Source organism: Bos taurus, chromosome 7 (genome assembly GCF_002263795.3).
Source record: "Bos taurus isolate L1 Dominette 01449 registration number 42190680 breed Hereford chromosome 7, ARS-UCD2.0, whole genome shotgun sequence".
NCBI classification, from domain to species: domain Eukaryota; kingdom Metazoa; phylum Chordata; class Mammalia; order Artiodactyla; family Bovidae; genus Bos; species Bos taurus.
In genome coordinates, this window is record NC_037334.1 from 62,874,459 (window position 1) to 62,897,787 (window position 23,329).

The 23,329-nt window shown below is 51.1% G+C and overlaps 1 protein-coding gene across 2 annotated transcripts; it reads right to left on the minus strand.

The window, feature by feature from the left end:
• Positions 1–22,776, minus strand: SPARC (secreted protein acidic and cysteine rich). 2 transcript variants are annotated; one of them, XM_059887934.1, is made up of 11 exons: positions 22,714–22,776; positions 13,862–14,075; positions 11,681–11,750; positions 10,755–10,817; positions 10,064–10,151; positions 8,567–8,688; positions 6,673–6,793; positions 4,822–4,955; positions 3,669–3,817; positions 1,676–1,824; positions 1–1,206 (listed from the first exon to the last, which is right to left on the minus strand). In XM_059887934.1, the coding sequence occupies exons 3-11, from the start codon at positions 11,735–11,737 to the stop codon at positions 1,178–1,180; spliced, it is 912 nt and encodes a 303-aa protein (XP_059743917.1). In that variant the 5' UTR covers positions 11,738–11,750; positions 13,862–14,075; positions 22,714–22,776; the 3' UTR covers positions 1–1,177.
• Between the last annotated feature and the right edge of the window lie 553 nt (positions 22,777–23,329).

The following is a 23,329-nucleotide window of genomic DNA, read 5'->3' on the forward strand; positions in this document are numbered from 1 at the left end:
TTTCTAAATCAGTACTTTTTATTTTGAAAGATTTGTCAAACTCTTCACACCGTGGCAAGAGTTTGCATGATTAATAAGAAGCAGCTTTTTCATGAAATGCTTGGAGGTGAACGAGTTCTCAGCCTGTGAGATCCGACCATCCCATTGATTTTGAAATTTCTTTTGATTAATAGAAAGAAAAAGTGGGGAGGGGAGAAGAGGAGGAACATGCTAGCGACTGAAAGATCTCTGGTGACAGCCATCCAGATGTGAAAAAAGAAAACAGAAAACCCAAAAGAAAACCAATTTGCCACCTGCCCTTTTTCTGTTTTACCACGTTCTGCTCCTCGCTCTTGATTTTGGTCTTTCTGGTTGAAACAGCCTCCCTGTCCTGCATCTCCTAAAGGTAGTTTGGAGGGGAGCAGCCCTGCAGGACATGGTGATCCACCTCTCAGAGGTGTGGGGGATTCCAGAGAACGGATGGGCCATGGCTCTGGAAAGTCTGAGCAAATTGCCTAATGCAAAAAGAAATGGCACTGCAAAGTGAGGAGGGGAGATGGTGAAGAACTGGGTATATGTGAGAGTTTATGTACTTTCAGAACACAGCCTCAGTTTCCTTCTGTCAGTCACAGCCCCTGACCATAAGATTCGTTATCTGCAGTTCTGGCTGGTGGATTCTGCAGGTCTCTCCCACCACTGATCCTCTAGCCCTAGAAGCATCCTTGCCAACATCACGTGCCTGTTACTTCCCTTTGTCCATCTTCAGGCCACTTAGGGATGACCCCCTGGCAGCCAATACCCTGATATAAAATTAACACAAAGTCTGACTTGGTGAATATTAGTTTTGAACAGAAAAGTAGAAAATCTGAAGATGCAATGTGTGTTGAAGGCAGACTCGAGCAGATCAAGTGTTCCACCCATGTGCCACCAAGACAATGGGTGGAGGTGCACGCGGCAAGAGGAAAACGGGACCATTCATGGGTGAGCAAGAGGCCGTGAGAGCTGAGTTACAGCTAAGAATGTCGTGACTTGGGTTAAAATGTCTGTGTTTAGCACCGTTAATATATTCGTTTAAGTCTATATTAGCACCTTGACCCCAGGCAGAACAACAAACCATCCAAACATTTTAAACATTGGGGAAAACAGGAGGGGGAAGGTCAAAGAGAGAGAATCTGGTTCTGCAGGAGGAGGCATGGCTTTAGATCACGAGGTCCTTGTCGATGTCCTCTGCAAGGCAAGAAGGAGCAGAATTAGACTTGGGGGCCGGGGTCAATGAGGAAATGTTTCCCAAGGAGTTGGCGGATCCCGCCCATCCCGGGGGCCGGGGGCCAGGTAACCAGTCCAAGGTCACCAAGGGAGTCTGTGACTGAGAACTTTGGTCTCCCCTGTCCCTGGCTGGTCCTTGTCACTTGTGCTGCCAAATTACACGTGCTGTTTCCTGTAGGTGCCTGTCAGTTCCCAAAGCAGTGCTAGACACAGAGTGAGTACTGATGCTTGAAAAGGGAGAGAGAGACAACGGATGGATAGAGAAGGACCAGGAAGTCACCTGAAAGAGCGAGGCCCACCCAGGCAGGGAGAGCAGACAGGAGTTAACCAGGCACAGAGAAGAGACGGACAGGAAGGACAGACACACAGACAGCAGCAAAGAGGGAGTCTTTGTCCTCTCGGACAGTGGATCCTTTGCTCAAACACTCACTCTCCTTGATGCCGAAGCAGCCGGCCCACTCGTCCAGGGCGATGTACTTGTCGTTGTCCAGGTCACAGGTCTCGAAAAAGCGGGTGGTGCAGTGTTCCATGGGGATAAGGGGGGCGCGCAGTGGGGCCAGCTCGGTGTGAGACAGGTACCTGCAGGGGTGAGGTGGGGAGAGGCTGAGGCTGAGCGAGCCCCACAGCCCTGCTTGGGGAGACAGAGGGAGGGAGCCTGCCCCTTGGGGCTGAAGGAGAGGATGCTCCATGGGCTCTGCCACTGACCTGCTGTGGTTCTGAGCATACAGCACTGCCCTACTCTGACCATCAGTTTCCTCCTCCATCAAAGGGGGAGGAGTTGATCATAATGTCTAAAGGGCCCTTCCAGGTCTGAGGTCTGAAAGACTCTGCACTTTCACTGCTAAGGGCCCAGTTTGATCCCTGGTCAGGAAACTATGATCCCATAAGATGTGTGGCTGGAAAAATAAAAGGAAGAGGGTGCCGACTTCTGGGGAGGGAGCGTGGGAAGGGACTGGAATTGGCAGGCAGAGGGTGAATAGAACTTTATCTTTTATGTACTGTGTCCCTTGTGAGAGGGAGGCCTTCTGGTTTCTCTCCCCATCTCCTGTTCCTGTCCTCCCAGCTGGCCTGGACTCCAGAGCACATGTAGGATTTTTTTCCCTTGTTCCCCAGAGCCCTCCATTAGTTGTCCTCAAAACACTCTTCCCCAAGGAGCCCCAGGCCCTCCTATCTGGCCCAACTCGTGGAAGGGATTGGTTGAACTGAAGCTCCTCCCCCTTCTTTGTATATCAGTGAGGAAATCGAGCCCCAGGGAGGGGCAGGGACTCAGGCAAGGTCACGGGGCAGCTCTGGGACAAGGAGAGGGGAAGGACGGAGACTCTGACCCAGGCTGCTTTCCCAGATGCAGGGTCCTTGCAGCCCCATCTGGAAGCCTCCCTCCAGGCCCCTTCCTTGCTCAGCCTGAGTCCAGATGTTCCTGCTTCTCCCCTCCCCTTCACGGTATGACTCAGATGGATCCCAGCCATGGAAAGAGCCTGGGAGAGAAGCTACAGGCAGTTTCCCAGCACTCAGGAGACCCCAGCCCCCCAGGATCACCCACAGGGTAGGCTGGACCAGGAGGGAGGGTTGAGCCTCCCAGAGGGGCGCAGCCCTGGGCATCCTGTGCAAGCAGAGCGGCCCTCCTTTTGAGCTGCTCCAGGAGCACACAGCAAGGGAAGGCAGGACATGAGGGGCCGGTCCTGCTCAGCTGCAGACCATCAGCCACCACCTGCAACTTCCGGGCACATTCCTTACTTTTTCCTTCCATTGTGAGAAACAGACCACCACCCAGAGGGTGAGCTCCATGGGGGCAAGGGCCTACGTGGTAGTTCTCACTACAGTTAAATCCCCTGCCTGGAATTGTGCTCGACATGTAATAGACACTCAATAAATGTTGGTTGGCTGACCACTCCTGGCCTATCCCACAGGGCGTTTACACAGCACTTCCTAACTCATTTCAACATGGGGCAGGAGTGATCAAACCAAAGGCTTGCCATGGAGACGGGATGGGCACTCTGATGGTCTTAAGAACTTCCAGAGCCAGTTTGCCCCATTGGGGCCGGGTCTCAGGGCCTTGCTGCCCCACCTCAGCCTTGCCAGCCCACGGAGTCTGGCGCTCCTTCCCAGCTCCTTCTACCTTGCTGAATGGATACCCAAGGCTGGCACTCACGGGGTTAAGGAGGGGTTTTCAGTTCTGATGGCTTCTGCCTCTTAGGCAGTAAGGAGGGAGTGTCTCATGGCACTAAATTCTTTCTACATCCTTTCTCCTACACCTATCCTCTCTTGTCGCAGCCCTTAGGCAAGCTATGGGCCTCCAGGGCTGGGAGCAGCAGAGGTCTTCTGACCACATCTAGTGCACCTAGCAGCCCTGACCAGCGACTGCCCACTCCAGGGCCAAGCTAGAGGCAGCTCCCCTCCGTGATCGTGAGGTTCTGGGGTCTTACCCGTCAATGGGGTGCTGATCCAGCTGCCCGAACTGCCAGTGCACAGGGAAGATGTACATGTTGTAGTTCTTCTCGAAGTCCCGGGCCAGCAGTTCCACAGGATGGTCGCCAGCCTCCAGGCGCTTCTCATTCTCGTGGATCTTTTTCACCTGTGGGAGCAGAGATGCTGTGTGACAAAGGGTCCAGGAGGTTGTCGGGGCCAGTCAAGGTCCCTTCCCCCCGACAGGAGGCCAGAGTAGGCAGAGACCAGCCAAAGTCAGGGTTCAGAATGAGGGAAGGTGGCCCAGGGGTTAAGACTGTGCTTCCACTGCAGGGGGCACAGATTTGATCCCTGTCAGGGACCTAAGATCCCACATGCTGAGCAGAGTGGCAAGGAAAAAAAAGACCAAATGAGGGAAGGAGGTGGTTAGATGAGTACCAGCATTATCTCATCCACAGAAGTGGAGGCATGGGGCCATCTCAATCAGAATGACTGGGGAGTGTGTCAAAATGCAGCTTCCTGGGCCTTCCTTCACAGAGACACTGGTTCATTGTGCCTGAGGTGGGGCCCAGGGAGCTGTATTTTATCAGTACTCCTAGTGCTTGATATGTCCCTTAAAGTCCACAGACTCAGAAGGAAAAAGGAATAGAATTGTTTATGTCTCATACTTAACATGGAGCTAAACAAATTGAGCAGGTCCTTTCATTACAGGACTCCTCAGAGCCTTTAAGATGTGAATGTGCTCTGCCTGCATACTAAGTCACTTCAGTCATGTTCGACTCTTTTTGACCCAGTGGAGTATATAGCTTGCCAGGCTCCTGTGTTTGTGGGATTCTCCAGGCAAGAATACTGGAGTGGGTTGCCATGCCTTCTTCCTCCAGGGGATCTTCCCAGTCCAGGGATTGAACCCATGTCTCTTATGTCTCCTGCATTGGCAGGTGGGTTCTTTACCACTACGCCACCTGGGAAGCCCCTGAATGTGTTCTAGGAGCTTTCAAAGGCCGCACAGAGGAGCCTGGGACAGAGGTGCTCGTTGGAGCCGGGATGTGGGCTTACATTTGGGGGCCTCGATCTGGGAATGGGACTGGGGATCTCAGCCAGCCTGGGGCCCGAAGTCAGGGCCAGCTCAGGGTTGAGCAAGTGCCCTGAGACAGAATGAAAAAAGACCCTTACTCGCAGCTTCTGCTTCTCGGTCAGGAGGTTGTTGTCCTCGTCCCTCTCGTACAGCGTGACCAGGACGTTCTTAAGCCAGTCCCGCATGCGCAAGGGGAATTCAGTCAGCTCGGAGTCCAGGCAGGGGGGGATGTCTAGGGTCAACACACAGAGGTGGTCAGCACAGACCCTGACTCCCTGCCCGAGGGCCAATGTGCTGGCCACGTCGCTCTCCCCACCCCCGCCCTTCTCCTGCTACTGCTTCAGTCTGTGGCCTTGGCACCGGGCTCAGCCTCTCTGGGCTGCAGTTTCTTCATACCTTTTGAACAAAGGAGATTGGGGGGGTGGGGAGAATACTCTGCAAATGGACAAGTACAAAGGCACATCCCCTGTTCCCTTGACTTTGATCTGATCTGGGGAGGGAAATGGTTTGCTCCAGAGACTCCTGCTTTTCTGGGTGTTGGGCCCTGAAAACAGAGGCCAGGACCCACCATGATGATGTTGACCCTTGAGAGGTGTTTGAAGCTGGGAGACTGAGGAACAGCATTCACTCAGAGGCCCAGCTTAGCCGGGGTGGGGGTTCAGGTATGCTTAATCACCAGAACATTCTTAGTGATAGGATTTCATCCTGGTCTTTGGAACTCAAGGTGACATAATGTCGGTCCTGGAGATTTCATCTAAGTCCACCCTCATGGAATTATTAGAGATCAGTGTGGAGAGAAAGGGCTTGCTTAAGGCCACATTATCAGAGCCTCATTCAGCCCCAGGGCATGTGGGTGCCAGGGGACCTAGGGGCCATCGTTCCCCAATCCTTGGGCCTGTGGAAAGTCCCCTCTGTGGTTAGGACCATGACCTTCTTCACCAGCAGCTGGGGAGTGGAAGAGAACATCTGACAGGGAAATGCTAGGAGTCGGAGCAAGCGATACGCCCCAGAGAACAGAAGAGCCACTGGCACAAGCGTCAGTCTCACTGCCCAAGGATTCCTCCCCTGCCCTCCTTCCCCAGGCCTGAGCCGTCTCTTTTCACATCCAGGGCCCTGTAACTAGAAGAGCGGTGCTGACCACAGGAGAACCTGGTTCCCCCTCCTCCACCTTTCTGCACTCTGCACACCTGAGACAGGTGAGTGACCCTCCCCGGTGTCATCTGGTGCCAGAATGTACCAGACACACCATGCGGATGTTGTCTTGGAGGGGAGCAGAGGGGGCCTTGCCTGTCTCGGATGACAGGGAGGCAGACACGCTGGAGCCTGGCCAGAGCAGGAGCCTGGGCCAGCTGAGTCTGCACCTGGGATCACTCCCCAGAGGCCAGGCAAACCCTGGCATCCCTGCCCCCAGCACCTGGCTCCCAGGTTTCTAGAAGCAGGTGCTTAATCATATGTTTTACACAGGCAGATGGGAATGTAGCAGAGTAAAAGGGCCTAGGATATGACAATATTGAGTAACAGGGCCTAAAGGGAACTGACAGGATTGCCTTGATTTTAAAGCATTCAAATCAAGTATTTTTAGGCCCAGGAAGAACATCATTTTTGCTTCACAACTTTGAAGCAGGAAAGATTGTGGTTATACCTATAGAAGAACTTCCTCGTCATTACAGAAAAGAAGTGAGCTGTCTCAGATGCTAGTGAGAGGCTCCAGAAATCCGCCCTGATCCTGTGTTCCCTCCACTGCTCAGTCCTTCCCTGGAGGGGTCCTGAGTATAGATACCAGCTCATAAACAATCATCTCATTTTATAACTGGGATCCCTGACGCTCAGACAGGGGAAGAGAGGTGCCCAAGATCACACAGCACAGAGGTGGCAGAGCCAGCATCAGTGCCAGGTTGGTGCCTCCTCCCCGAGATGGGAGGCTTGGCAGGGCCCGAGGAGAGACTCACATTTGCAAGGCCCGATGTAGTCCAGGTGGAGTTTGTGGCCCTTCTTGGTGCCCTCCAGTGTGCACTTGGTGGCAAAGAAGTGGCAGGAAGAGTCGAAGGTCTTGTTGTCGTTGCTGCACACCTGTCGGCAAAGCAGAGCGCCTCGCCCTCATTCCCAAAGCCCTTCGCCAGTACTGCCATCCATGCCCATTTCAGAGATGGGGACACTGAGGGCCAGGCAAGGAACGTGATTAGCCCGGGGTCCACACAGTGAGTTAGGGGTGGGGCCCTGGCAAGGAGCCACTCTTTAGGCTCCTAAGTCAATGTTCAGCCCATGCTGAGAGCCGCTGCTGGTCTCTGAGCAGCAGAATGACAGAGTCAGGGCTGAGATATGGGAAAGCAAACCTGGGAGATACAGAAGAGATGAATTGAAGGTGAGGATCAGGGAAAGGTAGAGTACGCAGAAGAATTAATACAGCAGGCCTGGGATTGTTATCCTTAGAAAGGCCTTCATGCGATGTTGGCCCTTGGCTGGTGTCTGGGAGCGAGGCTGGTGAACAGTTGTCTGCACTGTTAGAAAACTGTCCACAAATGATGCAAGTGTCTCAATTTGCCTGGGTTGCTCATACAGACAGTATGGTTCATGCTGAACATCTCTTTTCCTGCTCGGAGTCTGGCATTTGGGTATATGCCAGGCATGGGATGCCTGCGTGGCCAGGCTTCAACTAAACAGTGGGTGCTGAGTCTGTAATGGGCTTCGTTGGGCAGAAGCCTTGCTCGCATGAGGCTGCAGTTCATCTTTGTAGCCGGGAAAAGAGACCCTTCATGGCAGGGGGAGAATAAGCAAGACAGTGCATGGATCCCTCCACATTCAGCCTTTTTCCAATTCCCTTTTCATCCAGCTACATATCCTTAACTATTAGCAGTGAGTGCAAAGATGTGGTGAGTTATGTTGGTCCTTGCGAATCTCTGCGCATGAGGATGGCGGAGCAGAGATGCTGTGGGCTGAACAAGGGCAGTGACAGGAAGGAGTTGTGTCAGGAGGAGAGAAGCCTTGTCTTGAACACCCTGCACATACTTACTGCTTACATATCACTGCAGAGGGATTACTGATGGGCACTGGTGACCAGTGTGATAGGTGGTGAAGGGGTGAGGAGGAGGGAAGAGCTGACGAAGATGCTAAAATTTGGACCTCAAAGGGTAAGTTGTACTGGGGAGAGGTTGAAGATGGAGAGATCAGGTGGAGGTTGTGGGAATGATCCTGGAACTCAATTTGTGGCCCTGAGCTAGGTGACCACTAGCAAAATGGTTGATATGCATGAGTGCTCAATAAATATTTACTTGGATGGATGGATGGACAGATGAGTCCTATTGGAGACTGAATGGACAGCTTTGAAAGTTTTTTTAAATAGTACATATTGGGTACTTACTAAGTACCAGGCATTATCTGACAAATCCCTGCAATAGCTCTATGAGATAAAGTCTATTTCTGACCCATCTTTAGAGGTGAGAAAACTTGGAGAGGATCAGGAACATAGCTAAGATCTCACACTTGATGTCAACCTTTGCTGTGACCCAGAACCCACATGTTTGGACCTGATGCTTTGCCAAGATTCTCCCACATGAGAAAGTCCCTCGTGTGTGTTCCTTTCTGAGTCTCAGTAGGGCTGGAAGCTGGTGGTGCTGAGTAAATTCTTGCCCGTTGCTGGAGAGTCCAGTGACAGTCACTCTCCAGTGACTGCTGGAGCATCCCAGACAGAGACCCTCTCTGGCTGGGTCTCTTGCTGTGACTAGACCTACTGAGGGGACTTCTGAGCCTGGAGCTGCCCTGTGGGATCCCCCAGGCTGGCAGTGTTCTGAGCAGACGCCCTGAGGGCCGCAGTCCTCACCCCCCGCCCTGTCCCTTGGGCCTCACCTTCTCAAACTCGCCGATGGGGGCAGGGCAGCTGGTGGGGTCCTGGCATACACACATGGGGGTGTTGTTCTCGTCCAGTTCGCACACCTTGCCGTGTTTGCAGTGGTGGTTCTGGCAGGGGTCTGGTACAGCATGAGGGCAACGTGGTTAGCCTCACCCGGGCTAGCACATCCATCGCGACCCAACCCACGTGGATCCTTGGACAGAAGTCCTCAGCTTCGGCCCCCAACTCAACCTTTGGGCAGCCCTGCACCCTCCCTTCTCTTCTGCTGAAATCAGCTTGTCGGGGAGCAGTTGGCTCTGTCTGGAGACTAGAGATTTGGTCTGAGGTCAGGGCCAGGCATACCTGCGGGGGCTGGGGATTCAGTCTGGGACCCAGGAGCACTGGGTGCCATATGGCTCCCCCGAGGATAGAAGCAACCACTGTGTTCTCGGCTGTTCATGGATCAGTGACAGTGAGGTATTTTGGACTTCTAGAATAGACTTTCTAGGATGACGTGGAACATCAGCTGTTGTCACGGAGCCAGGAAGCTATGCAGCCCAGCAAAACAGACCTGAGTGTCCGTAGCGGAAAAGGGAACAGAGCCCCAGGACCAGACTGAACAATAGAGTCTGCCTGTGTCTCGTAAACACCGGATAAGGGACATGGAGGGGAAGGAACAGGACTCAGTAGATGCCCTTCTGCTCCAGTGGATACTCAGGCCCTGAGGATGAGAGCTCATCTAGCCTTTCCTCCTGGTGCTTGACTACGGTGTCGTAGTCTTCCTCTGTTAGATGCCTGACCTGCCAGGTCCTGGGCAAGGGTGCCTCTACTTTCATCTCGTAGTCCCTCGACAACCCTGGGGCAAGGGTCCACTGTCTTCACCCTTCCCCACAGAAGACATGATCAAGCTGCGCTCAGAGAAGGTTTGAGGGCTGTCAGAGGACATTGCAGAAAGTTTGGAGGCAGACCTTGGTTGGTCCACCTCCAGAGTTGGGGCTTTAGCCCCTGGACTGCGGTGAGTCTCCATTCTGTGGGTTAGGGATGCTGGACTGTGGGCGGGAGCCAGAAGCCCCAGGTCATGGTTCTCACAGCCGTATAGGAGTTGTGTCAGGCTTCCAGGCTTATTTCCTCATGGCCATGTGAAAATTAAATAAGCTTATAAGTGTGAAAGCGTCTGGGGCCATCAAGTGACCGGATGGGACTGGCAATCTCAGTAGGAACCTGAAACCCAACTCTGGAACTAGATTAAAGTGCTGCAAGGGTACAAGGCCACTTCCAGCTTGAGACTTCCCTTCCTGGCACTCACAGCCTGGCTATAAATAGATCTTTCCAGATTCCAGAAAACACTCCCAATCTTTCAGTCAAGGCAGTTTGTCCTTCACAGCCCCTCCCACAGGGAGGACCCCACCCTGCGTTTCCTTGGGAAGGAACCTCACACAGGCTTGGCCCACACCCCAGGCCTGGGCGGCAGAGGGCAAAGGCTTGGTGTAACAAGATAAGGAGAAGGGACCTACTCTCGGCCACCACCTCCTCTTCGGTTTCCTCAGCACCATCATCGAATTCTCCTACTTCCACCTGGACGGGGTTGGCTCCCACGGGTACCTGGGGTGGAGGGAGAAGAGTGAGTCAAATGCCCCACCCCACCCCCAGACCTGGAGGAAAGGGGCAAAGGCTGGAGGGGACTTGCCCAAAGCCTTGGGTACCCACAGAGGATGGGGATAGACATGCTGAAATGGGTGCTGGGTTCAGATCCCAGGAGGCACAAGTGCCAGGTCCAGAATCGAGACTGAATCTATGGACTCGCTGTACCTCAAGGGCCCAGAACTCTATGGAGATGCCCTAGAGGCCACCAGGGGTGTTAGGGCAAGAGGGGGTGCCAAGCTCCCTCCCCTTCCAGCTGCACCAGGGTAGTCTCCCTTTCATCAGTTGATATTTGGGGAGACTCTGGATGACCATCTGAGAAAAAAATGTCACACAATTCAAACAGTAAAAAACAAATTTGGAATCATAGCTCCCACCTATGAGGTTGCTGGGAGAGTCTGGGGAGCACTCGGGCGTGTGTCATCATTGGGGGATCTACAGGATTTACATCTGTGCTGTGCATGCATGTGGGAAGGGGAACAATGGCCTGCTCCGACAGCCCCCGTCTGGATTCCCCAGTGAGCAGATGTTGGCAGAGACGAGTCTGGGGCCCCCACCACCTACCTCGGCCACCTCGGCCACGGTTTCTTCCACCACTTCTGTCTCATCAGGCAAGGCTTCCTGTTGCTGTTGGGAGGTGAAAATGGGGTTCAGAGAGGTTGGGGCCCGGGCCAGCTTCCCACCACTAACATGCCTCAGCCTGGACCACTGAAGCTGGAGAGCTGGGAGAGAGGCTCATGGGAGATCCCCCGAGGCTGTGCCTCAGGGCCTGCCATGGGTAGACAACTCGGGCACAGGAGAAGCCAAACACGCAGGCCCTGTGGGGCTCCGGAGCACCGCGCTTTGTATAGTTATATCTGGAGTGTCTATCAAAACCCAAAAAGCATTTCCGCAGCTTAGACTCCCATAATGATAGGAGACCAACTGGTCTGATGCAGACCAACTCCCTTCAGATGGGAACACTGAGACCCATAGGGGATGAACCCTGAATTTTAACAGATGTCAGTATCTTCCCCACAAGTGTGATACTATCATCATCATCATTATTTGGCAATTCCTTCTTGGAGTCAATTTGGAGTGAGAAGAAGCAAGATAGCACATGACTTTGAGGTGCCTGGCTGGCTGGGGCTTGTTTTCCCATCACTCCCATCAGCATCCCCTTCTCTTCTGGAAGTCTTCATATGATAAAGAGCTCACTTCCTTCTAAAACAATCCTAGTCGCTTTCTGGGGAAGCTCTGGTCGCTAAACAAGTACATCTTCACATTACATGGAAATCTCTCTTCCCTGGAATCTCCTCCCAATGATCCTCATTCAGTTTTTATTTTGAGCTTATTAGTTTAAGGGAAAAAAATCTTAAAAAAAAAAAAAAAAAGACAACTCAAGAAGGGGAAGTGCTTGTCCCCTCTGAACATCCAGGGCTGGTAGATTCAATGCCCCTGCGCTGGTGGTGGGAGGTAAGACCAAGAAGATGTGACTTTCAGGTACTCACAGGGGCTGCCAAGGCCCTCCCGGCCAGGCAAAGGAGAAAGAAGATCCAGGCCCTCATGGTGCTGGGAACCCTGTTGGGAGAAGAGAGATGAATAATTCAGTGAGGGCGAGGTTTCTCGATGGAGAGTTCCTCCTGACACTGAATTCCTGTGACATGCAAAATAATTTTAGATGATCCATGGTAAACGATAGTGAAAGACAGGGAGAAAGTTGCTTCTACTTGGTTCTCTTTTAATCCTGATGGTATGAGAAAGTCTCAGTTTGGTGCTAACGAGTCTTTAACATCTAACACTCTTCTCTCACCCTTTTGAACAGAGGGCAGGCCTCTGGCTCAGAGCCTCCGCAGGAAATGACATCCAGCTGGAATTTAGTACAGTTGTTCTGTCTCCTTTGTATCTAGTTTAACAGTTTCCTTCTATTTATGACAAAAGTACGCAGGTTTTTCCATTTACGGTAGGGATCTTGTCTCTTTCCTCAGTACATTTATTTAAATTTTTAAACAGTGATTGGACAAAGACAACTGGTTAATTAATCAAGTCTGGGCAATGTTGAACCGGATCTTGTTCAAGGGCCCTTCAATCGCTGATGTTCTAGGATTCTTTTCTTCCTATACCCCAGACTCTTCTCCTCCTCTTCCTCCTCTCCTGTCTTTCCCCTGACCTCCTTCTCCCTGCTGCTGCTGCTGCTGCTGCATCATTTTAGTCGTGTCCGACTCTCTGCGACCCCGTAGACCGCAGCCCACCAGGCTCCCCGATCCCTGGGATTCTCCAGGCAAGAATACTGGAGTTGGTTGCCATTTCCTCCTCCAATCCTTCTCCCTGCTGCTGCTGCTGCTGCTAAGTCGCTTCAGTCGTGTCCGACTCTGTGTGACCCCATAGACGGCAGCCCACCAGGCTTCCCCGTCCCTGGGATTCTCCAGGCAAGAACACTGGAATGGGTTGCCATTTCCTTCTCCAATGCATGAAAGGGAAAAGTGAAAGCGAAGTCGCTCAGTCGTGTCCGATTCTTAGCGACCCCATGGACTACAGCCTACCCGGCTCTTCCGTCCATGGATTTTCCAGGCAAGAGTACTGGAGTGGGGTGCCATTGCCTTCTCCGATCCTTCTCCCTACCCCTCTTTAATAAGAGAATTTAATAGGCAGCAACCCCTTGCCAATTTGAGACAGTGAGGCCTACATTCTAAAACAAAGAACGATAGTTTTCAAGTATAGCCAATGGAGACTTATGGCATACTTTCCTCCATTCTGCCCAGGAGGGATGGCACTTCTCTGGATTCTGTGTGGAAACTACCCAAATGCTTGCATATGTTTTGTGTTACCTTCTGTTTCCCCTTCACAGCTAAAAGATGTTAACTGAGATCTAGAAAGTTCTCTAGAAAATTCTCCCACCCAGGTCACTGCTGAAACCTTCCTCTTGATGCTGAGCTCTCGACTCTAACAATCTAATGACTGGAGGGCATCTTGGAGCAGAATCTCTGATGATTTGCTGCCAGAATGCTGTCCCTAACCAAGGAACTGCGGTGGGGATGTTTTGTTTCTTGTCCTAACTCAATGAACTTCCATTTCCAAATGGCTTTAGAAAGTCCTTCCTTCTACTGTTCAGCTTGCCTCCCTTCAAGCTTCTCCTGGTCTGCTGTGATCATCCATCTATGCCACACAGAGCAAGCATACTCCCCTGCTCCTAAGCAGCTTTTAGTCAATGTGGGCAGTGGCCATGTCTTCCCCCATTTGTCCCTGGCTCCTTCCAAGATTTCTCAACTGACCAAGCACCTCGGTGGGAGGTACTGTGGCATCATGGAAGAAACACTTAGCTTGGAGCTAAATCCCAAGGATTCTGGTTCTGTCTCAATATTAACTTGGTATATTGGTTCAATCCTTCATCCTCTCTAGACCATGGTTTTCCTCTTCTATTACTTGAGAGGGTTCGACTAGCTGAGCTTTGAGGTGGTAGCCTGAGCCCTTGAGATGCCCTTTAACTGTCCCAAGCACATGCTGGTCTTGACATACATCATCCCCTCCATTATCCCCATCTTCACTTAAATTATGGTATTTGCGTAGCAGAAAGAGGCACCAGAAGGGAAGACTTCATAATGGTCCTCTATTGGGGTTGAAATAGACACTAAACCTCAGTATTCCATGGCATGTATAAGAAATAAAACCAACAGAAATTTAAAGAAATCAACCTGGGGGCTTGGCTTTGCTTCACGGTGTCCCCAACTCCAATCTGAATGCAGTCTTCCCTTTCCAGGAGGTTTTGGAAATGTTCCTCACCCCTTCCCCCCGACACAGAGTTGTATGTTGTCTTCCCTCCTCCACTTCTCTCAAGCCTAGAGGTAGAAAAATCTCCTTTCTTGCTTCCCCGCTTGGAGACAAAAGCAAAACAATGCCTGCATGTGGCTTTGGATGAAAGGAACAGGAGAGAAAGCATGAATGAAAGGCTTGTCTGAGATCGTTAGAAGTTGAAGGGTCAGAGACTCATAACAGGAATAAAAAAAGTCACCTTGTCTGGGCTCCAATGACAGACAAGTCATACTGTTAGAGAAGCAGCCCAGCTAGGGCTGGAAATGCAATAAGCTTCAGGTTGGAGAGCCAGGAAGACTAGCGTCTCCAGGGTTTGTGTCCTTCATCCGAGCAGAGGAACTGCTCCTCCTCTGTGACCAGGGAAAGATCTGGGGGTCGGCTCTTCTGTCTGTCCTACCTCACCAGCCTTGCTCTTTCCCAGTGGCACACTGACTCTTTCTGCCACCCCCATCCTTGGTGCTGCAGCCAGAAGAGAAAAGTCATTCTAGATCTCACGGTGCATTAAAATTTCTAAAGGCCTCACACACTGGCACCACGGCATGGGAGGGCTGTGAGTCCCGTTGTTCCGATGAGCGGTCTGAGATGGAGAGGGAGGAAGTCAGACAACATTCAGGCCCCTTCCAAGTTGACAAAACTCCTCCTCATGGACTTGGGTTGTGCCTCATAGAGGTTTTCTTTGAGACTGGGGTGGGGATCGGGGAGAAGAGTGGGATGTTAAGAAAAGGACACACAGTCTTGGAGGAGGAGGTGTTTCCCTAATTTGGGGGTTTGCCAAGTTTTCCCTCATCCCAACATCCTCTTCATCCAGATTGTTTGATGGGAGGGAAGGGCAGCATTGGACGGTTCTCGAATGTATGACCATACTCCCTGCATACCCATGAGCTTCCTGTCTGAGGTTCTCTAACCACCACTGGTCAAAGAGGCCAGGTGCCCATCCTGCAAAGGTCAGGGCGTGCATCAGTAACCCTAGCAAGGTCAGAACACAGGGCCAAACCCCAGCATCCAGAAATGATCAGCTGTGCACACATCCTTTGCCAATCAAACCTAGGCCTGGCATGCCCATCTGGTGAAAATATAAACACCTTTGTATAAATGAGCAGTATTAAATAAAAACTCTGTATCTCTTTAGTTTGTAATGATGCCTGTGTTTATCCTTTTAAGAATGTTTTCATAATCTGGCATCCCACTGGGGGCTGAAGGCATGTCTTTCTACCTTATAGTACAGAAGAGAGGGCTGAGGCCCAGAGGGGAAAAAACCTGCCCAGAGCCCCAGGGAGAGGGTGGCAGGGCTGAATGAAGACCAAGGCTGCCCCCCTCCACCTCTGGCCTGCCCTCTGCCTCACCTGCTGTTTCCCTTGGCAGCAGTTCCTCCGCTAGGTGCTCACCTGATGGGGCCCAGTTGGGCTGTGAACTGGCCCAAGGTACCCTGGAGGAAATGAGACTGGGCGGGGGGGGGTGGGCGGGGGAGCAGGAGGTGTGTTTCCCTTGGCCCAGCGGTCATCAGATGCAGACTTAGCTCACTCCCACCCCGCCACTGCCCCTGCCTCTTGTTCCGAACATCCAGTCCTTTCCTTTTGCCTGTATTTGCTCTGGAGACGGCTGAAAACCCGTCCCTGGCTGCCAGCAGGACCCGAAGCTGAGGTCACCTCTCCTTCTTTAGAAAGAGTCTGGGGATGGAAAAATACAGCCGCCACCCCCCCCACCCCACCCAAGTTCATCTCCCTTGAAACATAAAGGGCCTCCTGTGGGCTTTCTCTGGACACTGAAGGGTTGCTGAAGGACAGAACTAGGGAAAAATCTTGGAATCATTAAATTTTAGACTTTGGATCTTGGAATCATAGACCCCTGAGGACATGAAGCACAGAATCTGGGTTACAGTCATCAAATCTGATTTGAGTAGAAGAGTTTATGAAGCAATGCAGTCTAACAGAACTTTCTAAGATGATGAAAATATTCTATATCTGCATTGTGTAATATCTGCATTGTGTAACGTGATGGCTAGTGGCCACCGGTGGTTACTGAACACTTGAAATGTTGCTAGTGCAAATGAAGGGCTGAAGTTTTCCTTGTATTTCATTTTAATTAACTTAAATTCTACGGAACCACATGTGGGTAGTGGCTACCATATTAAGACAGAGCTTGCTTAGTCCCTCAGTCATGCCCAACTCTTTGCAATCCTGTGGACTATAGCCCACCAGGCTCCTCTGTCCATGGGATTCTCCAGACAAGAACACTGGAGTAGGTTGCCTTTCCCTTCTTCAGGGGATCTTCCAAACCCAGGGATCAAACTCAGGTCTCCTTCATTGCCAGTGGATTCTTTACTATCTGAGCCACCAGGGAAGCCCATATTAGACAGAGTGGTTATCAACTTTTATAGAGGCATTATGGCAGAGAGGTAAGCCCAGGGGCTCTGGAGACAGAATATATAGGTTCAAACCCTGGTTCTGCCATATAGCAGTTGTGTGACTTTCAGAAAGTGATTTTCCCTCTCTGGGCCTCAGTTTATTTCTCCATCTTTAAAATGAAAATAACATACTTACCTTGAAAGACTCATGGGTGATTACAAGAGATAAGCATCAGAAGAGTATCTTAAAAAACAAAGATCCCAGAATCTCCATTCCCCTTGAAAATCCAGGACAAGAATCCTAGCTCTTTGTTCATGGCCCAGGGGGAACAGGTGCTGGGCTGGAACAAAGTAGGCATTGCTCCTTTTGGTCTCGGGCACTCCAGCCCAGCCTCCACAGGGCACAGTGAGGAAGCCAGGCCCCAGGCTGCCCTCTCAGTTGGGCTGCTGACGCAAAGCAGGCATCTTGCTTCCACCATTTGGCTTACTAACAAGGGTTCCCAAAACACATGTTCCTGGTAAACAAGCCCAAAGAGAGGAAAACAAGTCTAGAGGCTAATAAAGGAACTTGTGAGTGAGCCAGGCCCACCAGAATGCCAGGACTCAGAAGGAGGCCTGAGACAGTCCAGAGAGGTGCCACTGTGGCCAGTGTGGCCACGTGGGCACTCACACCCCAGGGAGCACACACAGCCACTCAGAGGTGATGTGGAAGTCAGGAGCCCTGGGATTGAGTCTTGGCAGTGTTGCCCCCAGCCCACCCTTCAAATTAGGATAGGCTCCTCTGCTCCTTGGCTTCACCTAGTGCCACTCCTCTGCACAACGCAGAGGTTGTTTTAGATCAGTGGTGTTCAGAGTCATACAAGCCAGGGAGCCTTTCTCTCAATGAAGTCTTCTGTGGAAGTCCAAGTTTGAAATAACTAAGAGCCGTTCACTTTTGTTGTACATATGAATGCACTATTATCTAGTCAATGAATCAGCTTGAAATTAAAAAAAGAAAAAAAACAGTGTTGAGATGGGGATTGGCACTGGGACACTCCCTGAGATGCCTTGGAGAACCTCTAAGTTCTTTCATGAGAAGAGTTTGAAGACCCTGAGGCCATAGTCCCTAAGGTTCCTTTCAGCCCTGACGTTCCAAGTCAGCTGAGTCAGAAGCCTATCAGAGGACTGCCTTTCCCAGCTTGGGCCTTGACTCCCTGCTTCCACTTCTAACAATTCTTACTGGAAGGGAAGAAGCTAAGGGAAACATTTAGGGCAGCAGTCCCCAACCTTTTTGGCACCAGGGACCGGTTTCATGGAAGACAATTTTTCCACAGACCAAGGCGGAGTGGAGCATGTGATGAAAGCACATTCTATTCATTGTGCTGCTGCTGCTAAATTGCTTCAGTCGTGTCCGACTCTGTGCGACCCCATTGCTATTATTATTACATCAGCTCCACCTCAGATCATCAGGCATTAGGTCCTGGAAGCTGAGGACCCCTGTTTTAGGGTGCTTAAGCACAGGTTTGAAGAGGTTCAGAGGCAACTCAGAAATAGCCCCAGAGCATGAGACTGGTATCAGTCTGACAGATGTTCCATAAACACATCTAAGATGCCACGTTTTGCTGTGGTTAGAAGCCCCAGGGTGGAGCTTTAGGCTCTGCCCGTTGGCTCCCCCTAGCGACCACTGGTGCATCTGGGTGACCACAAATGGAAGGGATGAGAAATAACATCAAAGTGTCCAGGCTGTCACATCCTAAACATAGCAAGCAAATCCATGGCACATGTGGCTCCACCTGCCCTTCCTGTGCATGTGGCAGACATTACTAATCAATCATATGACCTTTCCCCCTAAAGTCTAGTTCAGTTCAGTCGCTTAGTCGCGTCCGACTCTTTGCAACCCCATGAATCACAGCACGCCAGGCCTCCCTGTCCATCACCAACTCGCGGAGTTCACTCAAACTCATGTCCATTGAGATGGTGATGCCATCCAGCCATCTCATCCTCTGTCATCCCCTTCTCCTCGTTGGACTCAAATCCTGGACACAGTTCTTTTGGCAGCTGCTACCAATGGATTGGTGGTGTCACACCAAGCAACACCTCTTTGCCATGCTTCTGATTTAAGATATAGGAAGACTGAGGATCAGAGAGGGAAAATAATTCACTTGAGGTCATACATGGCAAGCTGGTATCTGGGCTGAACTTCCAGATATTCAGAAATATCAAGATGTTTGGGGAATTGTTTATTTTTTCATTTGATTAGTCTAGGATCCTATGGCCATAACTAACACGTAAGGGGCCAGAAAGATCCTCATATGAAATGGGTTAATACCACATTTCTGAAACAACCAAGCTAGAGTGAGGGTTGGTATCTCCATTTCTACTTTGCCTACAGACATCAAGGTCTATAACTTGACAAGTGAGTGCAGAGTTAATGTCCTGTCTAGACATCTCCTGGATAAGAAGGAGGCTGTTTTTCTAAATAATTCTGTCAAGTCACTGGTTGCAGTCACCTCTTAGCCACCTCCTGTTGCCCTAATGACAAAGCCATGTGGGCTGTGTCAGGCCATGGCAAGCCAGCAAAGGAGGAAGAGAGGTAGCTCTTATCACTTGTTATCCATGGGGCTTGTTGACTACAGGGATGAGTGTCAGGAGAGTACCAAACTGCTCAAAGGAAACCAACAAAAAAAGCCAAAATGAACATCTGGATGTTTCCAGATGTCTGAAAATTTGGCTCAGACATCAGTTTGCTGCGTGACTTTGAGTTATTCTCCCTTCCTGAGTCTCAATTTCTGTCTATAATATACAACAGGTGCTCAGATGGTAAAGAATCTGCGGGCAGTGCAGGAGACTGGAGTTCAATTTATGGGTTGGGAAGATCCCCTGGAGAAGGAAATGGCAACCCCGTCCAGTATTCTTGCTGGGAGAATCCCATGGACAGAGGAGCCTGTTGGGCAACATACAGTCCATGAGGTCGCAAAGAGTCAGACGTGACTGAGCGACTAACACTCAGGCATCTATCCCTCCGCCATGACCTGTAGTTAGGTCTGGCTGTGCATGTCTGTGTGTGGCTACAAATGGCGATTGTGTATTTGCATAAGTGACCAGTGACCTTGAGTGACCAGTCACTGACCAGTGACCAGTGACCACTGTGTGAAGCTTTGTATGTGATGCTGCGTGTCTACCTGACTCAGCATCTGTGGGTTTCAGCCCATATAGGTGAGGGTCAGAGTTTGCATATGCATCAGATGGACATCCGAGACTTGTCTGTGAGTCAAGGTATTCCTCAGAGAGAGCCGTGAGTACATGACCCCCTGTGTCTGCTCATGTATTGAAACATTTATTTTTAGCTGTGCCAGTGGGTGCCTGTCGGTGAAATCAATGTTTATATACTTGGCATCCTCGTGGGTTTGTGTCTGTCCCTGTTTATCCCTGCACACATACCTGTCTAAATAACGTCAAAAATCAAATATTTTCCTGTTTACCTCACATCCTCAGCTCTTTCCTCCACCATCCTTTTCTATTTATAGCTTATTTTTTTAGCAAGGAAAACTGCTCTTGTGAATAGCAAACCCCAGCCACACAATTGGTTGACAAGTCTCTACAGATGGATAAAGATTTTAGCATGACTATTATGCAATCCAAGTTCCCCTAGCCCCTCCTCTCTTGTTTCCTTTTCAACTAGGGGGCCAGGAGCTGTTAAAGGGGGCAGCCAGGGGGCTGACTATTCTTTCTAATGAAAGCAGCACCTGGCAGTTGGGTTCACAGGACTTCAGAGCTGAAAGGGCACCTGGAGACCCTAGGTTAGATTCCCCATTTAACAGATTAGGGAACTGAGTCTGGAGATGGGAAGTGTCTTTCCAAATGTCACTGTGAGTTAGGTTCCACCTCTGCCTTTGCCTTGGACACTGGAGGGTGCAACACTCTTGGGAAATATGAAGGTGCCCAAATCAAAAGAATTTGGACAATATTTATTTTGCTTAAATGTGCGTGTCACCACTTTTAGTAAAGGGAAGTTGTATCCAAACCCTAAGATGATGAAGCTGCCGAACAAAAAAGCCGGGAATGATGTCACCAAGTCTTTGGATGCCATCAATTCATCCATTCGCTGCCGAACAAAAAAGCCGGGAATGATGTCACCAAGTCTTTGGATGCCATCAATTCATCCATTCTAAAAACCCATCTCATTAGGTGAGAGGGCCACAGTGTAGCAGGCGCTTCTCTGTGTATCATCCCCGTTTTGTCCACATAGTATCCCTTTGAGGTGGTGGTGTTATCACTTTTTGAACCAAGGAGGACCTGGTTCCCCTTGAACCTGGGGCTCAGAAAGAAGAAGCCATTAGTTCAAGGTCAAATGGCACCTTTGAGGTAGAGGTGGTTTTAAAACTTGGGTCTTCAAGTAGCCTATCCCAGGAAGCAGGAAGCATCTTATAGCCCCACAGCTGCCCTGGGGTCCCGGGAGATTGGGAGATCGGGAGGGCAGGACCTATAATTTGCCCTCTTGGGATGGAGTGGAGTGGGGGACATTCAGACCTACAGAGCCTGATATTCTGTTTCTAGTGTCCCCTCCCAGCCAGCAGGCAGAGACCCTGAAAAAAACGTTACCGTGGCAACTCGCATTCCTCCTAGAGTGAGTCATAGCAAAGAAGAGCCTTTTGGTGGGTGGGACTTGGAGAAAGTTTCAAAAGTTGATTCCTTCTCCAGGCACCCTCCCTTCCCTCCCCCTCCCTCCCTCAACTCCAGCTCCCGGCTTTGTCGATGTGGCAGATGATGGCTGCAAGTTAACTCTCTCTTCCCCCCCAACCACTCCCATTTCAAAGCTTTTCATTCTCCTGCAAATACACCTTCACTTCCAGTCCCCACCCTCTCCATCTCCCACATCATGCCCTCTGGCTACTTGGAGGGGCAGGCGTCCATTTGAGAATATTTTTAAGACTGAAGGCTGTGAACACCCTCTTGGATATTGCCACTAACTCGGTCTCTATTTCTCTCTGTGTCTATCTCTCTCTCACACACACACAACTGTATATACAATTTTAAGGGGCTTGCAATTTCCTCGAAAACTAGCCAAAGGCTAGTCCATGAATTCTGCTTTAAGAGACCTTCATTGGAAAGTTCAGAAGACGTCGGGCATCCCAAACATCATTGAGTCCATTCCTCTTACTTTACAGACAGGGAGACTAAGTCCAGGGGAGACATTTACCTAAGATCACATGTAAAATGTATGTCTTCAGTCTGCCCCCCTACTTCAGATGTGCTTCTCATCCTCTCTCAGCACTTGGGGTGCACAGAAATTCAACCGCAGAGAAAACCCTTTCTCTTTGTGTTCTGCATAGAATAGCATTTTCTGGAGGAAAACATGTGCCCCTCTGTTTCTTTTTGGGTGGACTGGGCTTCCTGGAAGACATGCGTTCCCCAAGGCCCCCCTTTCCACTTGGTGCTCTTAGGGACTCAGGAAGCCTGCTCATGAACCAGCCAGTGAAGCCATAGGTAGGAAGGGCTTTACCTGAAGACCTAACAGCAGCCTAGAGTTTGAACTTCTCATGGCAAAGGTGTGAGAAGGTCGCCCTGAAACCCTCTCCATCTTGTCTTCTCCCTCCCACTCTTTGCAGCACACCACCACCACACCCAGTCTCCCATCGGACCCTGCGCCTCTCTGGACCCTATCGGATATCAGGGGTCTTCAAATCTAGACACACGGAGGGCTACTACTGCTGAGTTTCCTGTGTTTACACCCTGGGGAGCCCGGGATGAGAACAATGCCTAACCCCGGGCTGATTGTCTGACAGTGCTATTTCAGGCTGAATGGCACCGGAATTGGTGTGTGTGTGTGTGGGTGTGTGTTGGAGAGGGTGGAGGTTGAGAGGGGAGAAATTCCAGGGCAACAGGAGCCTTCACAGAGGTGCTGATGAAAGGTGAAGACCCCCTCTTATCCCTCCAAAGATCAGTTTATCACCCAGGCCAAGTCCCTTTAGGAAAACAGAGTGCAAGAACCAAGTTTAGAAAGTTTCTCCTCCTGGAATGGGAAGCAGGGCAGACTCTGGTGGCCCATCCCTCTTGCAGCTGTGCCCAGATCATATTCCCAGGAAAGGAAGAGGTGGCCCCCATTTGTAAAGGCAGCGTCTGAAACCCGAGAGACAGGCGCAGAGAGGGACAGGGAGAAAATACTCTCTCAGAGACAGTCGGATTACTTTCTGCAAATCCAAAGGGGAGACCACATGATCTCAGTTTCACCTGAGGAGTTAACAGGCAGCAAGTCTGTGTCCCTTGCCCTTTAGGAGAGCAAGGATGGAGTCCCTCGCCCAGAGACCTCCCAACACAGCTTCTTTTCCTTGTACACAAAGTGAGGAGTGGGCCAGGGTGCAGGGGGTGCAGGCCTAGAAGAGGGACAGGCAGGGCAGGGGTCGGACATACCTCAGTGGCAGGCAGGCAGGCAGCAGGCAAGCTCCGGGCAGTCTGGAGGTCTGCAGGAATGTGAGGGGCTTAGAGCCTGGCAACAGGAAACCACTCAGAGCTCTGGGCTGGGTCTGTCTCCCCCTCCACCCCGTGGTCCCTCCTCCTCCTGTCTCCTCCTTCCCCTCCCCTCCCCTCCCCTTCTCCCCACAGCCAAAGCTGTCTCTGTCTTCCAAGCCTTTCCTCCTCTCCTCGCGGTGGGCTGTCCTGACCCGCCTCCCAACCCCGCCCGCCACATGGGTTCTGGAGCTCTTGCCTAGACAGACTGACCGAGCAGAGCGCTGGGACTGGAAAGGCTGGGGGAATCATCTAGAACAGTCCCCTCCTCATTCAGAGGGGAACTGAGGCCTAGAGGGGACAAGGGATCACCCACCCAGGGTTCCCAAGGGGAATATCGAGGCCCAAGTGTCTGGAGTGTCTGACCGATGATCTTTACAAGAGCTCCCTGGCATCATGCAGTGCTGAGGAGGGCAGAGCCCTGCGAGGGGGTTGTATCTGTGGCAAAGGCAAGGCCAGGACTTGCCTCTGTACAGACTGAAGAAGCTGCCATTGATGGCGTCATCACTGATGGCTCGGG